General features: G+C 51.9%; 1 protein-coding gene across 3 annotated transcripts in view; it reads right to left on the reverse strand.

Moving 5' to 3' along the window:
* BOD1L1 (biorientation of chromosomes in cell division 1 like 1) overlaps positions 1–20,687 on the reverse strand; it is a 49,098-nt gene that overhangs the window by 15,853 nt on the left and 12,558 nt on the right. For all 3 annotated transcript variants that reach the window (XM_066386236.1, XM_066386235.1, XM_066386237.1), the window contains exons 5-14: positions 20,203–20,352; positions 18,367–18,533; positions 17,046–17,157; positions 16,122–16,260; positions 15,101–15,173; positions 6,915–12,972; positions 4,646–4,707; positions 3,422–3,506; positions 1,585–1,628; positions 109–166 (exon numbers count right to left, since the gene is read on the reverse strand). In XM_066386236.1, the coding sequence (XP_066242333.1) occupies positions 109–166; positions 1,585–1,628; positions 3,422–3,506; positions 4,646–4,707; positions 6,915–12,972; positions 15,101–15,173; positions 16,122–16,260; positions 17,046–17,157; positions 18,367–18,533; positions 20,203–20,352 (6,948 nt within the window). The remainder of the gene's footprint in view (positions 1–108; positions 167–1,584; positions 1,629–3,421; positions 3,507–4,645; positions 4,708–6,914; positions 12,973–15,100; positions 15,174–16,121; positions 16,261–17,045; positions 17,158–18,366; positions 18,534–20,202; positions 20,353–20,687) is intronic.

Genomic DNA, 20,687 nt, shown 5'->3' on the forward strand with positions numbered 1-20,687 from the left:
GCAGCCACGCGGGAGGACATCCACCAGGTACCCGGCACAGGGCCTGGCACAGGGAAGGCGCTTCCTGAATGGTCACTACAATTACTGCTAGGAAGCTCATTAACTTACCTTCTTGGTTAGATTTGCTGTGAATGCCTTCATCTGTTCTGCAGCCTGAAGTTTTGACCTAAACATACAACAGAAAACGTCAAGGATAGTCTCGGATGTCTGGAAGGCTCAGAGGAAGGTGGCCGGCGCAGCTGGCCGTGTGGGAGCGCTGACGGCGAGTACCGGTGCTTGCTGACGTCACCGAGCGGTCCGAGAGCGCAGGGCACCCTCCTTTGGGAGAGGCTCCCCTGTAACCACTCATCTTCCCACCACGTTTATGCGCCTTGTCTTTAAAACGACTTTGGCAAAGGAGTAAGAAATAAGAGAAAATATTTCTGAAGTCTATGAATAATCTTCCCATCCAATGATCCCTCATGATTTTCCTGTTTCTTTACTTAAAAAGGCTAAAGGATTCTGTCACTCAGTCATAAGATTTCCCTTTGGCAGACTTTGTCAATTGTACTTTTTGTTTCTTTTTTTCTTCATCATCGTGTTTTTTTTGTTTTTGTTTTTTAATTGAGGGGACATCTCAGAATATTCTACAACTTCCCAAACCCAAGTTACAGAATTCCATGCATATCAAGAAGGACAGCTAGGCCTGGATGGGGAAAGGCAGCCGCTGGGCTTCCTAGACTCAGGGAAACTGAGGCAGGGGGCTGCCAGGCGCCTTGCTGGCTCTGCAGGGCAGACGGAACCCAAGCTGGCAGCCTTCTCTTCCTCCTTACTCAGCAGACAGGGTGGGGCTTCCAGCCACAGAAGGGACGGTGGACGGGGCAGGCAGGCCCCAATGCGAGCTGCCCGGGGCCCCGACCCTCAGGGGCCCCGGTGAAAAGGTGGCAGTCTGCAGTGTACGAGCGCCTTACGACATGTTCGCTCTTGGTGTAGTACCAGGTCCCCTCCCTGATCAATGCCTTCAGAAACACAAAATAATCCTCTTTTAAGCCACATGTGAAAAAAAAATGTATATGTGATCTTTATGTTTGACATCTTAAGAAAAGTTTTCCAAAAAGAGTCCACTTTAGTTCTTAAGAATGCCGTCTCCCCGGTCTGCAGCACCACACCCCATCTGGGTCCCAGTGGGTTTGTGATGCCGTTGGAGGAAGAACAGAGAAAGCCCAGCTTGTTGGGGGGCTCCATCGGCCCCTGCAGCACCTGATCTCCTGGCCGAGCGCCTGGGCCTTTCTACACCCTTAGCTTGATTTCACGACATTGCCTAGATTCAGGGCTGTTGAATGAACAGTGACTTTTCTTTCTTTCCTTTTTAAGGAAAACAACTGTATTTCAGGACATCAGTGGATATAGTTGAAGGTAAAAAAGGACAAGTAAAAATTCTGGTCAGTGTGTGTTGAGCTTGAGTGGAGACCATGCCACCAGCGCCTTCTGTCCCCTATGGAAACGCACAGACGGCCCTACTCAAGCTGGCCCCTCCCAGTCCCCTGCAAACACTACACCCAACAACCCGACAGCGGTGACAAAACCCAGCCCCGAGCGGCTCACCTGCAGTGACTCGTTCCCCAGCCAAGGCTCCCTGTGTAGTTCAGCTGTTCAAAAACACAAATGGGAAATAAGACAACTGGAACTGTTTCTGAACCACAAAGAACCTAACTTAGCGACGTCCGGGCAGTCAGGAAGGACACTGCTCAGTGGCCTGGCCGCCTCTGTGAACGACAAAGCTCGGGCCCCTCCCTGTCTCTGGGCCACGTCTGTCCCATGACCAGGAACTCGGACACGGCACCCAGTCTCCTTCCCGTGCTCGCGCTGGTCCCTGTGGCCATCTGTGCCAGTGTCTGAGGCTCAGAAGAAAGACGGAAGGCCTCGGCGGACGCTGGGCCACGGGGTGACCAGGGTGACACTGGCTCATTTAACAATACTGCCATCAACTGAAAAGTCAGGTCTTACCCCTGCAAGCTGCAACAGTCTATTTATAGTCTGTGGAAACTTGAAGTACAAGGTCTGCTGTTTCTACTCAACAGTAACAGCATACATTTTTCTTTTAAACAACTTCCTTTTACGTAAGTAGGTCTCTTATTGAACCGTACCTACACATAGTAATCAGAATGTATCTGTGGGAACAAAGGACTTCGGAACCTCCAAAATATTACCTTTTTGACAAATTAACAAGTGGGATGTTAATGATCTGTACTGGAAGACACAGATACAAGTTTACCTAATGCCTCCGAGTTTTAGGGACACTGACCTCCTTAGGCCTTAAACACGTTAGCAGGAGGAGGTTACCAGGTCTCGGGGCGTCCTCCAGGCCTGCCTGATAGACACTCCTGCCCGGGAGGCCCTCCACGTCACAAACCCTGAGGGCTGCCGGGGAAGGCCCCGCCTGACCGCCCGGACCGTCCTGGTGAGGCCCGACATACTCTCCTCCTTGGACACACCGTCCGCTTGCCTCTTCCGCCTAACGCACACCTACGCATCCTGCAGTATCCGGCTCCCAGAGGGATGAGACCAGTGCTCCTAACCCACACTGATGTCTTCTTGGGCCTCCCAATTCACTTTTATGGAAATAATTAGGGGGAAACACATGGTTACATGCACGTGGAAGCTCACTCAGCTTTATTTATAATAGTAAAAACTGTAAGAACTGGATATTGCTGAAAGATCTAACGATGGGAAATTGTATTATAGATCACTATTCAGCTAAGAGAGGAAGTCAATCTGTAAACAAGGACAACGGAGGCTGCTCACACATACGGCTGAGTAAAAAAAAGGAAACGATATAGCACAGTGTAATATCACGGCTTCACTTTTGTTTACAGAGTTGTATTTAAGGTGGCTCACATGAGGAGACCTTTATTATGCATTTCTATGTATCTTACTTTACAATTAAAGAAGGGGGGAGAGAGAGGTTGGGGCAGCACAAACCCAGGCCTTCCCACGGCCCTCCCCAGCGCAGTCATCTCAGCGAGCCCTGAGGGCAGAGACGGCAGTCGCCACCTTGGGGTCCCTAGCAAGGAGTGGCTGCAGGCTGCAGACGCGCTTTCCTGAATGAGCCAGCCATGACCACAGCAGGCAGCAAGGCAGGCAGGCGCAGGACCCTTCTGGGGCCGGGGCAGGAGTCTGCTCAGAGCAATCTTCTTTTTGCGGCAACGATTTGGGGCTATCGGCTTTAAACAGTTCCCTTGTATCAAACCGCCTGACCGTTCGTTCATAAGAAAAGGTGTGCACTGAAAACGACACAGCAGGGCCCTCTCTCACCTTAAAGAGGGAGAGGCGACGTCACACAGCCTGTCTGCACGTTATTAAGAACTGCTCTTTTAACTGCCATGAAAGGCACAAGCACACCCAGGGGAAAACGACGGGACTCCCCGAGTGAGGAGCTCACCTGTTCCGGGCGGCTTTCTCCCACGAGGACTTTCTGAGGAGGCTGGGCTCCCATGATCACTCTCTTCCTCTGCTGGCACAAACGTCTAAAAAGTCCAAAGTGCCACAGAAAAGTCAACGGAGGTTTTTATAACAAGAATGCAAGACTAACCTCAAGTGAATAAAAAACAAAGACCCAGCATCTTGTAACAACATAGAAGTCTACGCAAAATGAATACGTGTCAGCCTTTACAATGAAACAAATGAATACGTGTCAGCCTTTGAAACGAAGAGACAATAACCAACAACCTGCCCTCCTTATTCCACTCCTCCCTGCTGTCCTGCTGCGTTCCCTTCTCACTCCCTCAGCACAGCGCAGATGCTGTACTTCCCGTCGGCTGCTCTGGCCCCAGGCTCGTGCTCCTCCACAGCTGGCTGTCAGATGCTGAAGCCACCATGGGGGACACTGCTGGCCCTTCCCTCTCGGTGTCTAGAACAAGCCTTTCTTGTCTCTTTCCTCTGGTGAACTCCTCTATTTGCAAAATGCAACTGCAAACTCAAATGTCCTCCTTGCAGGCCTCCTCCTGCCTGCTCCTGCTCCTGCCCGGGGCGCGGAGCCCCCGGGACCTGGTTGGCCCCCCTGCCTACAGCGACCCTGTCAGGCACACCTGGAGGGTGCAGGCCATGGGGCCGGGCTGGGAACCTGGAGACCAAACTACAGAAACCCTCTCGGAGGCCATGATAAACTACATTGTATTCCAATGATGGGAAATCATTGGACATTTTAAGCAGAGTAATGACATGACCTAATTAATTTATAATTTTCCAGACAGCTCTCAGGGCTGTGTTAGTCACGGAGCAGGGGTGGGCTGGAGAGGACGGAAGCCCCACAGGGCCACCACGGAAGCAGGGGCTTGTGCTAGGGCAGTGACTGCAGAAACACAGCCAGGTGGGCTTGTTCAACTTCGGAAATGGGATCTCTGAGCACTGGCCAAGGCCTCAATGTGGGGTGACAGGGAGGGACAGGGTGTGACCCTCGGGTTCCTGGTTTGGGTAAAGGGAATCGGTGATGGGACTATCAAGGGATGACTGAGGTTCTTTGCTCCCCCCCCCATGTAAAAATAGCAACACTTAAGTGACTGAAATACAAGAAGAAAACCAAGAGAGCTACACGCTGCTTATGTGTGCACGTGTACACACATGAAATGCACTCACACCACGCCCCGTAACCAACCGTCAGCCATACCTCCGTTGTCAAGCTGGCTTCCAAGTCCAGTCCTCCCGACAGGCTGGCCGGAGACTCCTTGCCTAAGGAAATTCACAACCATTAAACCAATTCATTAAACCAAAATATATCCTGATCCGAAAGGTAACCAAATGTTCCTACAGAGCAGCCACGCCCCTTTGCTGCTTTGTTCTGCAGCCAGTGGAGAAGAATGAGGTCTGTGTGAGAAAATGATCACAGGAAATACGGGGGGGGGGGGGGGGGGGGGGGGGACGGGGGACACAGGACGGAACACGACGACAAGTCATATTTTCTGCAAGAGGGTGAAAATGTTTCTGCTGGTCAGATGGCTTCCCCAAAAGAATACCCACAATGTTCTCCATGGGGACATCTTATTCCTAAGTGACCTGTATCAAGGTTGCCTCTATAAGATGTCCTGGGCCACTGAGGAAAATTCATGATACAAAAGGTGATTTATGAATAGACTCACTTCACTCGCTCTGTGCTGATGCAGCAAAATTGAACATCAAGTTATAAAAAACTGTGCAGTAGACACAAGAAAATGGAACTTTTCTCTGGTAGAGACTCAAGTCTACCCCCGCTTTGGGCCTTTCTGTCTTTCTCTCCCCTGTCCTTCCTCGAGTTGTGGCTCAGCTTTTCTCACCTGCCCACCCACACACAAGCTTCCAGAGAAACTTCTCCTTGCTCAAGTGCTGCTACTTTCACTGCTTCAGGGAAAAACGGGGGTGGAGGGAGTCATAGACTGTAGCAATGACTATACATCATAAAACCTGCAGAGCGGTTAATTTACCTCGGGCTCAACTCAATGAGAAAATCTTCAAGTTACTACTTCAGCCTCCGGACCATCTGTCTCCTATGGAAGTCCCTACAGGGAACAGGGCTCAGTCCGCTGGCCGCAGCGTCCCGGCTGCACGAGGCGGCACCTGAGGACTGTTCAGTGAGAAAGTCCAGGCTGCTAGTTTATGCAGCCCGAGGGGAAAACACTCAACGCCCCTGACCCTGAAGCCCTCTGAGTCTGCGCAGCGCCCTCTGCTGAGCACCTGTGACATTATCGTGTCCTGCCCACTGACAGGAGGCAGCTGGGTGCCCGCTGTCTGCCCATCTCGACTCCTGACCTTGGCACCGCCAGAGCCTTGCACAGCAGGTGCTGGTAGCAAGTGTCTGAGCGTGGACGGTACACTGAGTGACTGAGCTCAAAGCTTACACCTTGGGAGTTACCAACATTTCTAAGACCAGCACTCTCTGAAATCTGTCAGGAGAGAACACATTTTACTGCTCTTTTAAACAAATTCTAAATCAGAAACTAACTCATATTACCGGAACAATAACCTCAATTTTAAATAAAAAAGTGCTCCCTTGGCCCTGGCCGGTTGGCTCAGTGGTAGAGTGTTGGCCTCAGGAGTCCCGGGTTCGATTCCCGGCCAGGGTACACAGGAGAAGCGCCCATTTGCTTCTCCACCCCTCCCCGCCTCCTTCCTCTGTCTCTCTCTTCCCCTCCCACAGCCAAGGCTCCATTGGAGCAAAGATGGCCCGGGCACTGGGGATGGCTCCTTGGCCTCTGCCCCAGGCGCTAGAGTGGCTCTGGTCGCAACAGAGCGACACCCCGGAGGGGCAGAGCATCGCCCCCTGGTGGGCGTGCCGGGTGGATCCCGGTCGGGCACATGCAGGAGTCTGTCTGACTGTCTCTCCCCGTTTCCAGCTTCAGAAAAATACAAAAAAAAAAAAAAAGTGCTCCCTTGACCGCAGTGGCCAGTTGGACAGAAGCAACACAGTACAAGTCTGTACGTCAGACAAGAGCAGAAGTGACACTTGTTTTGCTGTCATCCCCATTTGAAGCAACAGAAGACTGAGGTTCAGAAAGAATGTTTTCTAAAAGGCACCAAGAACCACGTAAGTTGGTGACATTCTGTGAACTTGTTTGCTCATGTGTAAAATGGGGGTGATAAAAAGTATTAATTTCACAGGGCCGCTGCAGGGAGCTCACAGGGACAGACAGGACCCTGAAGGTCAGGGAGGCGCAGTACCTGCCGCGGCATGCAGACGGCACAGGCTGGCCACTGGTTTCCGGCCGTCAGCCTGCTCCCTCTGCCCTCCTCCACCACAAGAGATGGGTCTGGGGCCTGAAGCTTTTGAATACAAGTTTCTTTCCGAAAAGACTGACCTTCCAGTTTGATGTTATTTTGTGACATTCTGGAATCAAGGTTGTTGTAAATGTACTCACTCTATAATCATTTGTAAAATGCTACAATTTGCAGTTAGAGATTCTCACCTGTGTCACCCAAATTTGCTTCAGAAGAAACAGCGACCGAGACATCCCCTTCCTTCTGGGCTGACTTCACCAGGCCCTCTCCTGTTTTCTCAGCCGACACCGGGACGGTCTGTTGGCCACAGCGCTCGCTCTCTGTGGTCAGGTCTGGCTGGCACGTAGCTGCCGGCCGAGCCCCAGGGCAGGCCGTGGGAAGGGGCGGGCGGGCCGGAGTGGGCTCTGGCTCCCGGCCGGGCGCACACTGGGTGGTGGCGGCTTTCAGGCTGAGCCCAGGCTCCTGTGGGGCAGGAGGGAGAGCGGGCTGCCTTGCCGCGGCGTCTCTGCCACGTGGCACGGCGGCAGCTGTTCCAGCACCTGTGCTCGCTGCTGTCACAGAGCGAGCACTGGCAGAGCAGCCCTCTGCTGCCGGCCCGGACATGGGCTCCGGTCCTCCCGGGTCCACAGGCGAGGCCACACTCCTCCCCAAGTCCCTCCCTGCTGAACCGCTGGCTGGGGTGCTGTCCCCCGCAGTCCCCGGCTCGGGGCTTTCGTCCCGTCTCTGCACTGAGCACAAGGACACACTCCTCTGTTCTGGCTGGCCGCCCTCTGCACAGAGCACGCTGGCCGACGCCCTGGGGCGCCCTTCCCCGGTGCTCACGGCTCCTCCTGGGAGTGGCCCCGGACACAGACAGTTCTCAGCGATGAGGCTGGGCATGGGGACCTCGCCCTTGCTCTGCTTCGCAGCCGACAGGTCCTGCCGCCCGGCTGGATCGCTGTCCAGGCCAGGGGCGGCCAGCACACACTCCGCTGTGCTGGTGGAGATGACGGCTGCGTCACTCGGGTCCTCCGCTCTGGCCACAGAGGGTCGGTCCTCGTCCTGGGGGGTGGCACCCCGCATAGCCGCCTCCCGTCCTTCAGAGGTGCTTGTGGAAATCACCGCAGCGTCGCTGATCTCTTCCACCGATGTGGCCGAGCGGTGGACGTCCTCCCGAGGGACGGCACTGGACACTGGGCCTTCACAGTCCTCTACTGAGCTCGTGGAGATGACGGCGCTCCCGTCCTTTTCTTCCCCGACAGCGACAGACGGCTCCCTGCCGCTCTCCGCGGCGGCCCTGGCAACGGAGGCCTCGCAGCCCTCGGCGATGCTGGTGGAGATGAGCGCGCACTCGTCTTTCTCCTCCTTGCTGGTCGTGCCAAGGGGACTCCCGGCGTCTGTGGGCGCGCTGGGCATGGGTACCTCGAAGTCATCCACGCCGACTGAGACGGGGCCTTTGGCTCCTCCTTCACCTGCCACCACCGGCTGCTGGCCGGCAGCAGAGAGGACGGTGGAGGCACTGGACACGGGCACTTCACACTCCTCCCCGAGGCTGGTGGAGATCATGGCGCACTCGTCCTTCTCATCGCCTCTCGCAGCCGAGGGCTGGCTCCCGTCTCCGGCGGCCGCACTGGGCATGGGGGCCTCGAATCCTTCCGGACTTCCTCTGGGGCCATCCACACCGTCTCCGGCTCTCGCAGCACTCCTGTGACCCTCCGCGTCTGCCCCGGCACGTCCCTGCGAGGTGCCGTCGTGCGGCGTGCTGGTGGAGATCACCAGGCCCGCGCCCTGGCTCTGGCCCCCGCCGGAATGGGTCTGGGGAGTCACACAGTTGCTGGCTGTGGCAGCCGGGAGGCCACCGCATCCCGCGTTTTCCGCAGAGGTGATGGCGCCCTCGTCTTCCTTCTCCCCGGGGGCTGAGTGACGCACTGTGGGCTCTGGGACTGCACCAGACACCAGTCCCTCGTGGCTGTCCCCCACCAGCCCGGTGGAGATAGCAGCGTCTTCAACTCTGTCTCCTCCGCTGAGCTGACTGTCGCTTTGCCCTGAAGCTGCACTGGTCATGGGGTCCTGGCATTCTGTGGGCACGAGGGCTGCCCCATCCGTCCCCAAAGCTGCGCTGGTCACGCTGCTCTCCACGACGCCCTTCGCACTGGAGCAGATGTTGGCGTCTTTCCTGTCCTTCTCGGCCCCGCTTACGCTGTCCACACTGCTCTCCAGGGCATTTCCTGGGGCGGCTCCAGCCTCGGCCACCACGCGCCCTGCCGCGGTCCCAATCAGACCGTCCCCTTCCTCTGCGCTCCCGCAGACGGGCACCTCCTCGCTCTCCTCTGCCGCCCCCGTGCCGGCGGAAGCCTGCCCAACGTCGTTGCCTCGCCCCGTGCTGGTCACAACGCCCTCCCCTTCCTCGTCCTCCTCTTTGGCGCCCGTGCTGGTGACAACGCCTTCGTCATCGCAGAGGCTGGCAGCGACCAGGGGCGCGTTACCGGCCTCTTTGGCGACCGTGCTATCCGTCGCTCTCTGCCCGCTTTCTCCCGACTCCGAGCTGATGGCGAAGCCCTCCGCGCTCTCTTCCGAGCCGGTGCAGCTGGCGGGCCCCTCGGCGTCCTCCTCCGTTATCCCCGTGCTGGTCACGGCGCTCTCCCCCTCCGCGCTGTCGTTCACAGCTCCGGCCCCTTCCCGGGCGGCGCTGGCCGCTGGGGGCGCGTCACTGTCCCCCAGGACCGCAGCGGCGCCCGAGACCAGGCGCTCCTCCTGCGGCCCTGCCCCGGTCACTGGGCACAGCACGAGGCTCTCGCCCCCCCTTTCCGGGCCTGTACATGTCACCGTCCCGTCGGTTTCTTTTTTGGGGCCCACTCTCATCCTAGTTCCCTGGAACCGGTCTACCTCTCCACTGCTTGACGAGCCCTCTCGCAGTTCTGTCCCGGCGCTGGTCACGGCCCCGTCGCTCTCGCCGTCACCAGTGAAAGGGACAGCCCCCGCGACACGCTCCGCGTCTCCACTGGAAGAACCGTCACACTTTCCTTCCGAGCCAGCGCTGGTCACAGCATCGTCCTTCTCCTCTGTCGCAGCACTGTTGATGCCGTCACCGACGGTGGCCCCCTGAGGGGTGACGGGGTCCGCCGCTCGCCCCGCGGACCCGGCCGTGGCACACTCCCCACTCTCCCCCGCCTTGGTGCTCGTGAGGAAGGTTTCCCTCTCCGCGCAGCCCTCCGTGACCACTCCCCCGCCTTCCTCTGCTGCGGCCAGGACTGTGCGCCCGCCGGCTCCCGCCCCAGCCCCGGCGTGGGGAGCACGGCCCCTGGAGCCCCCCGTCAGGCCCTCGTCCGCCTCAATGCTTGTGCAGGGAACGGCCCCCTGCCCCGCTCCCGTCTCTGATGAGGTGGTGGTGGCGTCCCCAGCTTTGACTGGGTTCAGGGGGACGCCATTGCCCCTCCCGTCCGAACTAGTGGCAAGAGACATCTTCTCGGCTCTGCCGGCCCCCGCGGGCACGCCCTCCGTTCTTCTGCTCCTTTGGTGCGGCGCAGAGGGGGCCGTGGGACCTCCCGCACTGGTGCCCACCTCACTGCTTTCCTTCCCCCTGCCAACACGGCTTGACGCGGGCTCTCCTTCACCGGGGCCTCGGCAGTGCCTCTCCCCAGCCTCAGCCTCCTTTTCGGAGCTCACGCTCATGGCACGGTCCACAGGAGGGCCGTCTCTCCTGCCGTCTTCCACAGCGGTTCTCGCCGTCTGCTTGGGAGCGGGCTCTGCACGGAGGTCACCGTCCTTCCCGGCCGCGTCCACCAAGCCTTCTTTGAGAACGTTCTCATTTTCCAGACTCGTGTCTGTTAACTTGTTACCAAGAGGCGGGTTTAGTTTTCCCTGTTTACTGTGCAGTGTGGCGGCCAGGGAACCTTCTGGAATGTGTCTTTTGTTCTCTAGGCTGGCTTTCGCCGGCGTGTCTGCTGTGGACACTGCACCCCCTTCCTTGCTGTGACTTGTCCTCAGGACCTCTGATTCCCTAACAGTCAGACCTGACTTAGGGGGGTCAGAATGCTGGCTGCCCGCGCCGCCCTCCAGAACAGGTCTGCCGGCTACGGTCACGACACCTGCGTCAGGAGGTTGCTTCTGAGGCACAGCAGTCGCTGAACTTAAGGACGGAGGAAGGTCTAAATTCCTGGAATGTTCGAGAACAGCATCTCCTTGGGCAACGCCCTCTTCGGCAGGTCTTGTGTGTTTCAGATTCTTCTGTGCCCTGTCATTTTCTGCCGAGGCACGAGGTGACGTCCTGTGAGCAGCTTCCGAGTCCGCAGCCGTTTCGTGGGCTCCTTGCTGGGTGGGCTCTTTCTCCGGGGGACTCGGTTTGGAAGCAGCACTCTGGACGTGCACTTTCTTGGTCAGGGTGCTTTTATGGTCGGCGTGCTTGTCAGTGTTAGCACCAGCCCCTGTCCCACGCGCCGACTTACAGGCGGGCGCGGCCGGTTTCGCGTCTACCGTGGAAGCTCTCGATTCGTCCCTCAGAACCGTGGCTGTTGTTCTTGGTTTTGTCACATTTTCAGGGTCCGTGTCTTGCTGAGAACTGTTCCTGCTGCTCTCCTGAGTTTTTGAGCCTTCGAGCCCAATTTCGCCAGCAGGCTCAGAATCGGTTTCCATCGGCTCTTGTTCGGGGACCGATGATGTGGCATCACCCCCTCGCTTTGGTCTCTGGAGGGAGGAGGAGGTGCTGGGGGTGCCCGGAGTGTGGGCTGTGAGTTTCTCCTCCCCTCTGGTCACTTCCTGGGAGGAGCTTCCTCTCCGACTTTCACACAGCCTCCTGCTGGCTTTCCTCTCACTGCCCCCTCGGGCCTTCTCATGGCTGCTGTCCACCTCTTTGCCCTCCTTGTCGTCTGCTCTGTTCTCTTCCTTCTTTCTCACGTCCTTACTGCTGTGCCTTAAGCTTCGGCTCCTGTGTGCATCGGACAGCTTCCTCTTGAGTCGGGAGGAGCCGGAATCTCTCTCACCCTTATGTCTGTCCTTTGCTGGCAGTGGCCTAGCCCTGTGACTGGTGTCCTTCTGCGTACTGTGGGCTGAAGGACCTGCACTCTCGACTGCGGGTTCAGAACCAGCTTCCTCGGAAGACTTGTCCTCAGCTTTAGACTTCCGTTGTCTATCTGGGTCATTTTCTTCTGTGCTCTTCTCCTTCTCTGGTTTCGAAATGCTTGTTGGTTTTGTGACACCTTCTTGCAATTCTGTTTCAGTAACTTTTGTCTGCTTGCCTTGACCTTTTGATTTAGACTTGAACACAAGCTTCTCCTCCAACAGGCTCTTGGTCCGCCGCTTCTCCCTGTGCACCCCCTCTTCCGGCTTCGTGTTACTGTCTAAACTCATCGGGTCCGCCTCACACTTCTCCTCCAACAGGCTCTTGGTCCGCCGCTTCTCCCTGTGCACCCCCTCTTCCGGCTTCGCATTGCTGTCTAAACTCATCGGGTCCGCCTCACACTTCTCCTCCGAACAACTCTCACTCCTTCTGTGCACCATGGCTCCATGTTGCTTGGAGCTAAGAGCATCTTTCTGAATTCGAGAATCGCTCGATCTTCTGGATTTGTGCTCCGCCTTCGTCTTTTCAGTCGACAGGTGTCTCTCCTTTTTGTTGTTTTCCTTACGCACATTCTCATCTGTCTTTATGATATACTCAGAAACGGGCTTTCCATCTTTGCCTAAAACAGACAACTTCCGTTCGTTCCTGTGCTTACTCCTCCGGTCGGCCCTCTCGTCCCCGGGAAGCCGGGCGTGCTGGCTCTGCTTCTGGGCGCTGTCGTCCGCCTTCGCGCCCCTCTCGGCCGCGTGAGGCTCGGCCTCGTCGCCGGCCTTGTGCACACTGTCCCCTCTGTGCCTGTGCTTCGTAGGCAGCTTGTCCTCCGACAGAGCTTTCTCTTTCTCGGGCTTCTCCTTGGAGGATTTCGGCTCTTTCTTAGGGAGGGTTTTCGGGTGCGGCGCTTCGGAATCCTCTTTCTTCAGGTGCTTCTCGCTCTTAAGCGCGCTCTTCTGTCTCGGGGGCTCCTCTGCGGCCGCGTCGGCGCGCTCCGCCGGCCTCTTCCCCTCCCGCGCGTCCGCCTCCTCCTGGGCCCCCTCCCCCACCACCGGGGTCGAGGTCCGCCGTCTGTGTTCTCGCTCCGCTTTGGGTTCGGTTTTGTTCTCATCGGCCGGATGTAAACACTCCGAGAGTCTCCGGGCGGGTTTACTTGCTTCACTTTTTGTGTGAACGTGTTTCAGATCCTTGGAAGAAGACACCTTCTCCTTTTCACAATGCTGTAAGAAAACAACGTCAAGTATGAGATATCCAAGTCAGTTTTTATATTCAAATATGACATCTGGGTGCATTTAACGAGTGCTGTGCCATGTCTTACACCCTGCAGGCGGCCTGTGGCTGGAATTCCCAACTTCACTCTGCGCCCCAGGAAACTGAGCTCCCACAGCTCAGGAACCGGACCCCCAGGCAGCGAGTCTGGGCGGTCCTGGTCCACGTCTAGTCCTCTTCCCCCCGACTACGGGCATCTTCAGAGAGAATGGCGACTTGTCCAGACCTGCCCATGCCACTGGGCCTTCTCTCACCCTCCGTTGCTAAAGCCCACAAATACCAGTCGTCACTCGTAACTATGAAGTGAACGAATGACAAGCCAATGCTCTTTTCGGTCCAAAACCATGAAGACAACTAAAATATTTTATATTGAAATAAGGATTTGATTATTTTAATTTAGACACCAGAAGTTTTTAGGGAATCCTTATGAGTTTAGACTACTTGTCCGATGGTCTACTTAGGAAGTTTCAAATATACAGGATAAATCACAGTAATAGTATCCACATCATATCCAAGTTCTGTGTATGTTTCTATGTCCATCGGGAGATACCGGGAAATCATAGCAGCTAAAATTACCCCTTTACCCCATAGCACGGCACAGAGTAGATTGTTAATGTTAGTAAGTGGATCCTGAAGAAACACACTTTATCATAGAGACTCGCTGACTATTAGCTACAATTATTTTTATTCAATAACAGGCTGAAGTCCCCAGAAAGACCTCTGAACCTCTGGGTCAGCTTACCACGTGTCTCCTTACAACCTAACGCACGCACTGATGTACTTCTACTAATATAGGGACCAGGATATAGCAAGATCTTAACACTTTAAAATTAAATTTCTCAACAAATTAAAAGGATTTCTTCAACCTAGTTTTACTGTAAGTTCCAACAAATTAATGTGAATAAAATTTTGAGATCATCTGTCAAAGAAATTTACCACCAAGTAAAGTATTCAGAAATATGACATTAACCCTTTGAGTAGAGTAGTGAGTGTTTTTCATGCTCACTGACCACCCCGGGAGTGAGATGTTTTTCAAAAAATGAAATTAGTTCCAGTTACTCTGAATGGTCAGAGGCAAAAGGACGTACATGAACGTTCACACTGCTCAAAGGGTTAAGATAACGAAATATACTTCAATATGCCCCAAATTTCTGAATAAAGAAATCAAGACTATTTACTGGCTATGAATAAATAATCATTAAATGATTAGTTCTCTCCCTTGGAAGTGTTAAGATAGTTCAGCTACAGAACTACAAATTTGGCATTATAAATTCAGATTTAAAACCGATAAAAGCAAAAGTTTATCCTGAGACAATGATCCAAAAAAAGGAGAAGAAAGGTATCCACTGCCCATATTTTTACTATTAAAAATGACCAAATCTTGGAAACAATGTAAGTGCTCAATTATAAGGAAATGATTATATATTATGGTCTATCCATTCAATATGTAACATTATACAATCATGAAATATAATAATTAGGAAGTTTTATAAGGTAATAGAAAATAAATAAGAATGAATGTTGAAAACATTTTGCAAGAACACATCCACTCTCCAGAACTGTGTGCATCTGTGGCTGAGGAATGAGAATGAAACAGACAGAGGGGTATTTACCCCAAAGAGCAGAGAGGAGGGGGTTCGCTGCCCCTCCCTCCTATGCCACCATTACGGGCAACTTCATTACTGTCAATACAAGAAATGAGGTGGGCGGGGGAGGGGAAGTAGAAAGTAGCTACCCTGTTTCCCCAAAATAAGACCTAGTGTAATTCTTGTCAAACTTAGAAATATAAGGCCTCCCCTGAAAATAAGACCTAGCACATCTTTAGAAGCAAAAATTAATATAAGACACTGTCTTATTTTCGGGAAAACACAGTACTATCTAGATACATGACCACATGAACCAGCTTGCAAAACTAAGGAATTCACACCATAGTAGGATGGGGGTTCAAGAATGGTGAATGTGAGGGACTTATTTAACTCAGAAAAGATTAAATTGCATTTCCAAGTGTTATTCCAAAGGACGGAGGGACCTATATCAAATAAAAAGAGCACTTACAATGGGTTTATTATTAAGACACACCTCATTTATTCGGAGGGTTTCTTTGGAATCTTCTTCAGCTTGCTGCTTCTTTTTAGAATTCTCTTCAACGTTTCTATGTGGGGGAAAAAGTCAAACGTGAACTTTGAATGAAATGTAAGAGATTTTCAGGAACAGAATACAAAAAAGCTCAACTTCCCTTTTAAATAAACACTTGATCCATCCCGGAGACTTGTTATATTTCAACTGAAATCCTGGTCTTAGCCCCCAGAGAACACAGTCCTGAGTGTGACAGGGACTACTATAGGTACTATGGAGAAGTGTAACGGAGACAAAGTTTCCTGAATTGTTGCTCAATATTGAATATTTTATGAACTATAATATACTTTGAAAATCCTATGAAAAAACTGAGAGCTGACTCCTCGCAAGAGGTTTGCAAACTATTGCTTCAAGTGTCTTGCGGTTCTAATAAATTTACACAATTGCATCGTCACAGCCTGGCACAATCGTAGCCCCCGGCTCACCAGACTTCCCAGTCACTCGGTCTCCTCACTTCCTGATTCTTACAGAATTCACTATGATAATGCAGATTTACAAAAGAATCTGGTCAGACACCTGGTTTATGGGGAGAAGCACGGGGTACTGATGAAGAGAACTGCCTGGGAAGACAGGAATACGAACGCCCTCCCTGTAAGGACGTGGTTACTGAATGCAGAGACTAGAGATGCTTCCTGAGTCCACCTAGATGGTCCAGAAACCCTCGGAAACTCTAGGAACAGCTGCTATTTACACTTGTGCATTTTTCTGGAGAGAGGATCCCAAGCTTCTATCACATTAGCAAAAAAGTCCGGGACCGTGACCCCTAAAGATAAGTATTAACACCTTGAAATACTATAGGTATCAACACAACGGATTACGATACTAAAAACAGAATGTCAAGGTCTTTAATCAGCATGCAACAACATCCACATTCCAGGGCTGGCCTTCCAGGTCACTTTCAGGCCTGTTCTGAGGCATGCGGAGAGAATGTTACAATGGGAACACTGCCAGATAAAATACGTACCTTGAATCTTTTTTTCTTTTTTTGCTTAAGGCTACCTTTTTCTCTAAAACTTTCCTTTCTTTAAGGACTTCTTTAATTCTGGGGGCTTTAGGTTCCAGACTCTTTGTTGATGGTTCTTCTGGGTCAACACTATTTTTGCCTAGGAAAGAAAGAAATCGATAAGCTGTTTCACCAGCGGTTCTGCACTCTTAACATTTTTCACTAAGATTTTCTAATCACTGTAAAAAAGTGCAAAATGGCTTTAATATCAAGTTGTGTTGGGATAAAAAATATTTTAGATGGAGAATGCTTGTCTTTTTTATTTCACATGCTGATACGGGGGTGAGCAACAGTAGGTCAATAATGACAACAATAATAAGACAATAATTAATAAATAATAACCCAAGAATAAACTTTCGCATACTCGCAGCTGTAAACTAGTTTTGCCCCACTCCTGTATATGTGATCTGTGTATCACATAGGAACAGCGTCCAGAGGAAGTTCCAATTTGCTCAATGAAATGCTGCAGACACATGTTTGACATGTTAGTTAGTGTAAAGCCTAGATTAATTCCGCTAATATTACCAGTACAGCTTCATTACTCACTTGTTAAGAATCCATTTTCCAGTGATAATTCATTCCATGGTCATTGGAAAATCAATTGCTAACATGTGAGCTGTGTAAGCTAGTACCTGATGGAATATTTCATTTAAACACAGCAATATAATAATAATAATAATAATGTGACTAAACACATCAGATTAAAAAAAGTAAGAAAATCTTCCACTCCCAAAAAGTTTTTAAAAATTATAACAGCTTTACTTAAATATAATTTACACCATCTACTTTATAATCATATCTTGTAAGTAATATGTTTATAGACATGAATGGAGTATATAAGATGCTCTATAGTTGAAAATATTAAAGTTGAAACATCCCCTATACCTTGACTCTTAGCTTTCGAAGACTTTGTCTTTTCTGCTTTCTCTTTTCGTTTTTCTTCAAGTTTTTCTCTATTAATTTGCCTTCTTATAAGCCTCTCTTCTTTTTCTTTAGCCTAAAACCACAAAATACAATTATTCTGATTTATCAGGCAAAAGCAAAACACTCTGAAAAAAAGATGCGTTCCCTTCAAATGTTCTTACAAACTAATGGGCTCCACACGAGTGCACCGCAGTGCCCAGCTGGGGCTCCCGAGTAAGAGACATGTGAGAACGCCCCTCTCCTCTCAGCACGCCACTAGTTTCAGCCACTAGTTTCAAGAACGGGAGCGCTACCATTCGGGAAATGTAGCTCCACTAGACTGGCTGCCTCGATTAGGAGAGCTGCGAATACATCCATGAGTAGGAGGCGCTCACAGCAGGTCTCCACCATCCTTGGATTCTTCTTAAAGGAGAAAATGCAGAGTTAGGCGACAGCCTAGTCCCACAGCGAATGTGACTTGTTGGGTGCACTGTCAGGACCCAGGTTTTGGACGTGGAACTTTCTGCTGTTGAACTTTAAAGCCAGGGAGCCTCCAGCCACGCGCGGCCGCCCGTCTCGGAGTGCCCCGGCCGGGACCCTGACTGAGCACACCTTTCAAGAGCTGCGCCAGCAGGAGCACCGAGTGTGCGTCCCTCAAGTCACTGTTCTATGCAATCAAGTCTCTTCACTCTAAGATGCATAACCTTACACATTTTAATGTTTCTGACATTTTAAGTCACCTTAAAACTGGTGTACACGACTGATAAGGTAGCAGTTATTTTTTTTTTCTAAAAAGCTCTTGTTAATTCAATGACCCATCTTATAATCAGAAGTATTCGCAAATCCAGTAAATACATGGACTGTCCTTCCCTCTCAATACTATGTTCCCGGCTTTGCCCCGTGAGCTTGACTCATCCTGGATTCAAACACGTCCACACCGTGGAACATCCGGGAAGTTACTGCTACCAGTCTGTCACTACTGATAACGATGACACCAACACCTGTCACACGTGTACGTCTACGCTGCCTTGTCAGACGACAAGGTTCCCAAAGGCGGAACCTTTGGGTCACTGCTCCGCAGGCTCCCCGCACCGCACTCGGCCGAGGCGAGCCTGTCGCCCTGCTCAGCAGGTGAAGACAGCCCCAGGCCGTGGACCTGCTCAGCAGGTGGAGACAGCCCCAGGCCGTGGACCTGCTCAGCAGGTGGAGACAGCCCCAGGCCGCGGACCTGCTCAGCAGGTGGAGACACCCCAGGCCGTGGACCTGCTCAGCAGGTGGAGACGGCCCCGGGCCGCGGACTCACGATGGACTGCCGCCGCTGCTCCACCGTGAGCTCGTCATCCGAGTCGCTGTAGTACTTGGAGTACAGGTACGGCTTGTGGACGTACGCGTGCCGCCCGCCTTTTGCTTTTCCTTCACCGGGATCGCAGGTTTGCGCTTTTGTTTTACTCTGTTTGTTCTTCTCTTCATCTGGAAGAAAGCCAATAGAAAGCGGAATGCCCCATGATTCGGCAGCAAAACCAGCACTGTGCTCGATCGACACCAAGCAGCAAAAGCAGTATTAAGGTGGTGCAAGTTATCCGTAGGTCCGACAGCGGAAATATCAGTACGTGAACTCTAAGAAAGGTAGACGTTTGTAAAGGCTAGAATCCACACCTAAATTTATTTCTAAACAATCAGCTTTTCACACGCAAAGGAAGATGGTTAAGAAAAATTAAACCTTAAAGTTATTATATTTTCTTGACAAATAGTTACTTCTTATTCGTACGCAGGGGACTTGACAGGAATGCTTTTCCCTGCCAAGCTGAATGAATGCACTTGAAGCCGTGCCTTAAACTGGAGCACCTGTGCATCTCCCATTCACGGGGGACGTGACCATCCGTGACTGGCCCCACGCTGAGCAGACGCTATTACCCTCTGCCTCAGGCTTCCCCGTACACAGCAAGAACACACGGGAAAATCATCTTTCTTTCTTTCCACTGGGGACTCTCAAAATAGCTATCTTCTTACCTTTTGGATTCCATACGTATAAAATCGAGCCCTGTCCAGAAAAAAGACCCGAAAAAGCATCTAGAATTAGAATCGTAGTTAGGCTAGAAATAGATCTGCAGTACTAAGGGCTTCTACATTTTCTCTCTAGGTATTCTATCCAAAAGCCAGCTTCAAGTTTACAAGATGCTATTGCATTTGTAACAAGACAATTACAAGGCAATTGCAAATAATATTCAGCATTTTTGACTTTTTTTACAAAGTCATCAATGGAATTTAACCATGTGGTAAAGAGCAGCAAAACCGACCACTGAGTCAAGAGAGGTCTACTTCTTGCCCTTGGCTTCTGGGAGGTCATCTTTAAGCCTCTGGAGCACCGGGCCTGACAGCAGCACTTCTGTTCACCTGGGGGTCTGGTGTCAAGCCAGATCCCCTAAGGGTGATATTGAGGGTGGGGACTTTGGGTCGTGGACTATCAGCTTGACCTCCCGAGGGGCCGAAGATTGCCAGCAAACACACGAGCGGTCACTGTAACTCCGGGATGGAACCCCAGTAAAAACACGGACATCAAGACTGGGGCAGCTTCCTGGTTGCCATGTGTCCTGCCCGACAGCGGGCTTGGAAAGGAACGCTGTCCCCCACTCCACAGGGAAGGGACCACTGGAAGCGCCGTGTCTAGAACTTTCCTGGGCTCTGGCCTAGGCCCCTTTCCTTGGCCAAATGTAACTGCTGTCCCCAGCTGTAATAAACTGCAACGGTGAGTGTAACAGAGTTCAGTGAGTACTGGGAGCCCTTTTAAGAAATTATCAAACCAAAGGGTGGTCTTGGAAATCCCCTCAGAAATGAGGGGCTCTTGTGGGCAGTGCTCTCCCAAATGTCACACACACACTGCCTTCAGCTACAGCACCTCGTCTAAGTGGCACACTAACCCTAGGGAACGGAGAAGGGACGGAGAGCCAGGGCCTGCTGAGGTTCCTAACTCGGCAAGCTTGCTCAGACAGAAAACCTCAGCGCTGGGACTCAGGAACAAACCTCCCACTGCACAGTCCCCGCTCTGGCCACCAGGCCGCACTGTCCTTCATGCCCAGCCGTCCGGATACACGAGGTGTGGAGGGAAGCCGCAGAGGCATTACTAAGTAAAACGCTTTACCGTCTGACGTGATCTCGCCTTCCTCCATGCTGTCAGACGTCACCACCTCCTCCTCGGTGTCTTCTTCGAAAGACGAGAGGTCGCTGGTGTGGACAGAGCTCACGGTAATGTCTGTAAGTCCGTCCACATCGGAATCCATCACCGAGCCATCTTCAGGAAGACAATAAAACACACAGATCATCTTGTAACAAGAGCAGACTTGGCACCCAATTCCTCAGTCACAGTTAAGACCTCCTGCTTTAAAGACATTTCAAAGAACGTCAATTTTAGAAATAAAAACCTCACACTAGCAACCAATATCAAATAAGGTAGAATTATTCCCAGAAAATTCAACAGCAAACTATTATCCAGTCAAATGAAAGTATTCACTTATGATATAAATGACTGAAACGAAAGCAAATGTTAAGAGGCTAATATAGTTACTATGGAATATTTTAAAGATTAGGATATATGACTATCAATTAAGTTGCTTGAAAGAACGTATG

Source organism: Saccopteryx leptura, chromosome 5 (genome assembly GCF_036850995.1).
Source record: "Saccopteryx leptura isolate mSacLep1 chromosome 5, mSacLep1_pri_phased_curated, whole genome shotgun sequence".
NCBI lineage: Eukaryota > Metazoa > Chordata > Mammalia > Chiroptera > Emballonuridae > Saccopteryx > Saccopteryx leptura.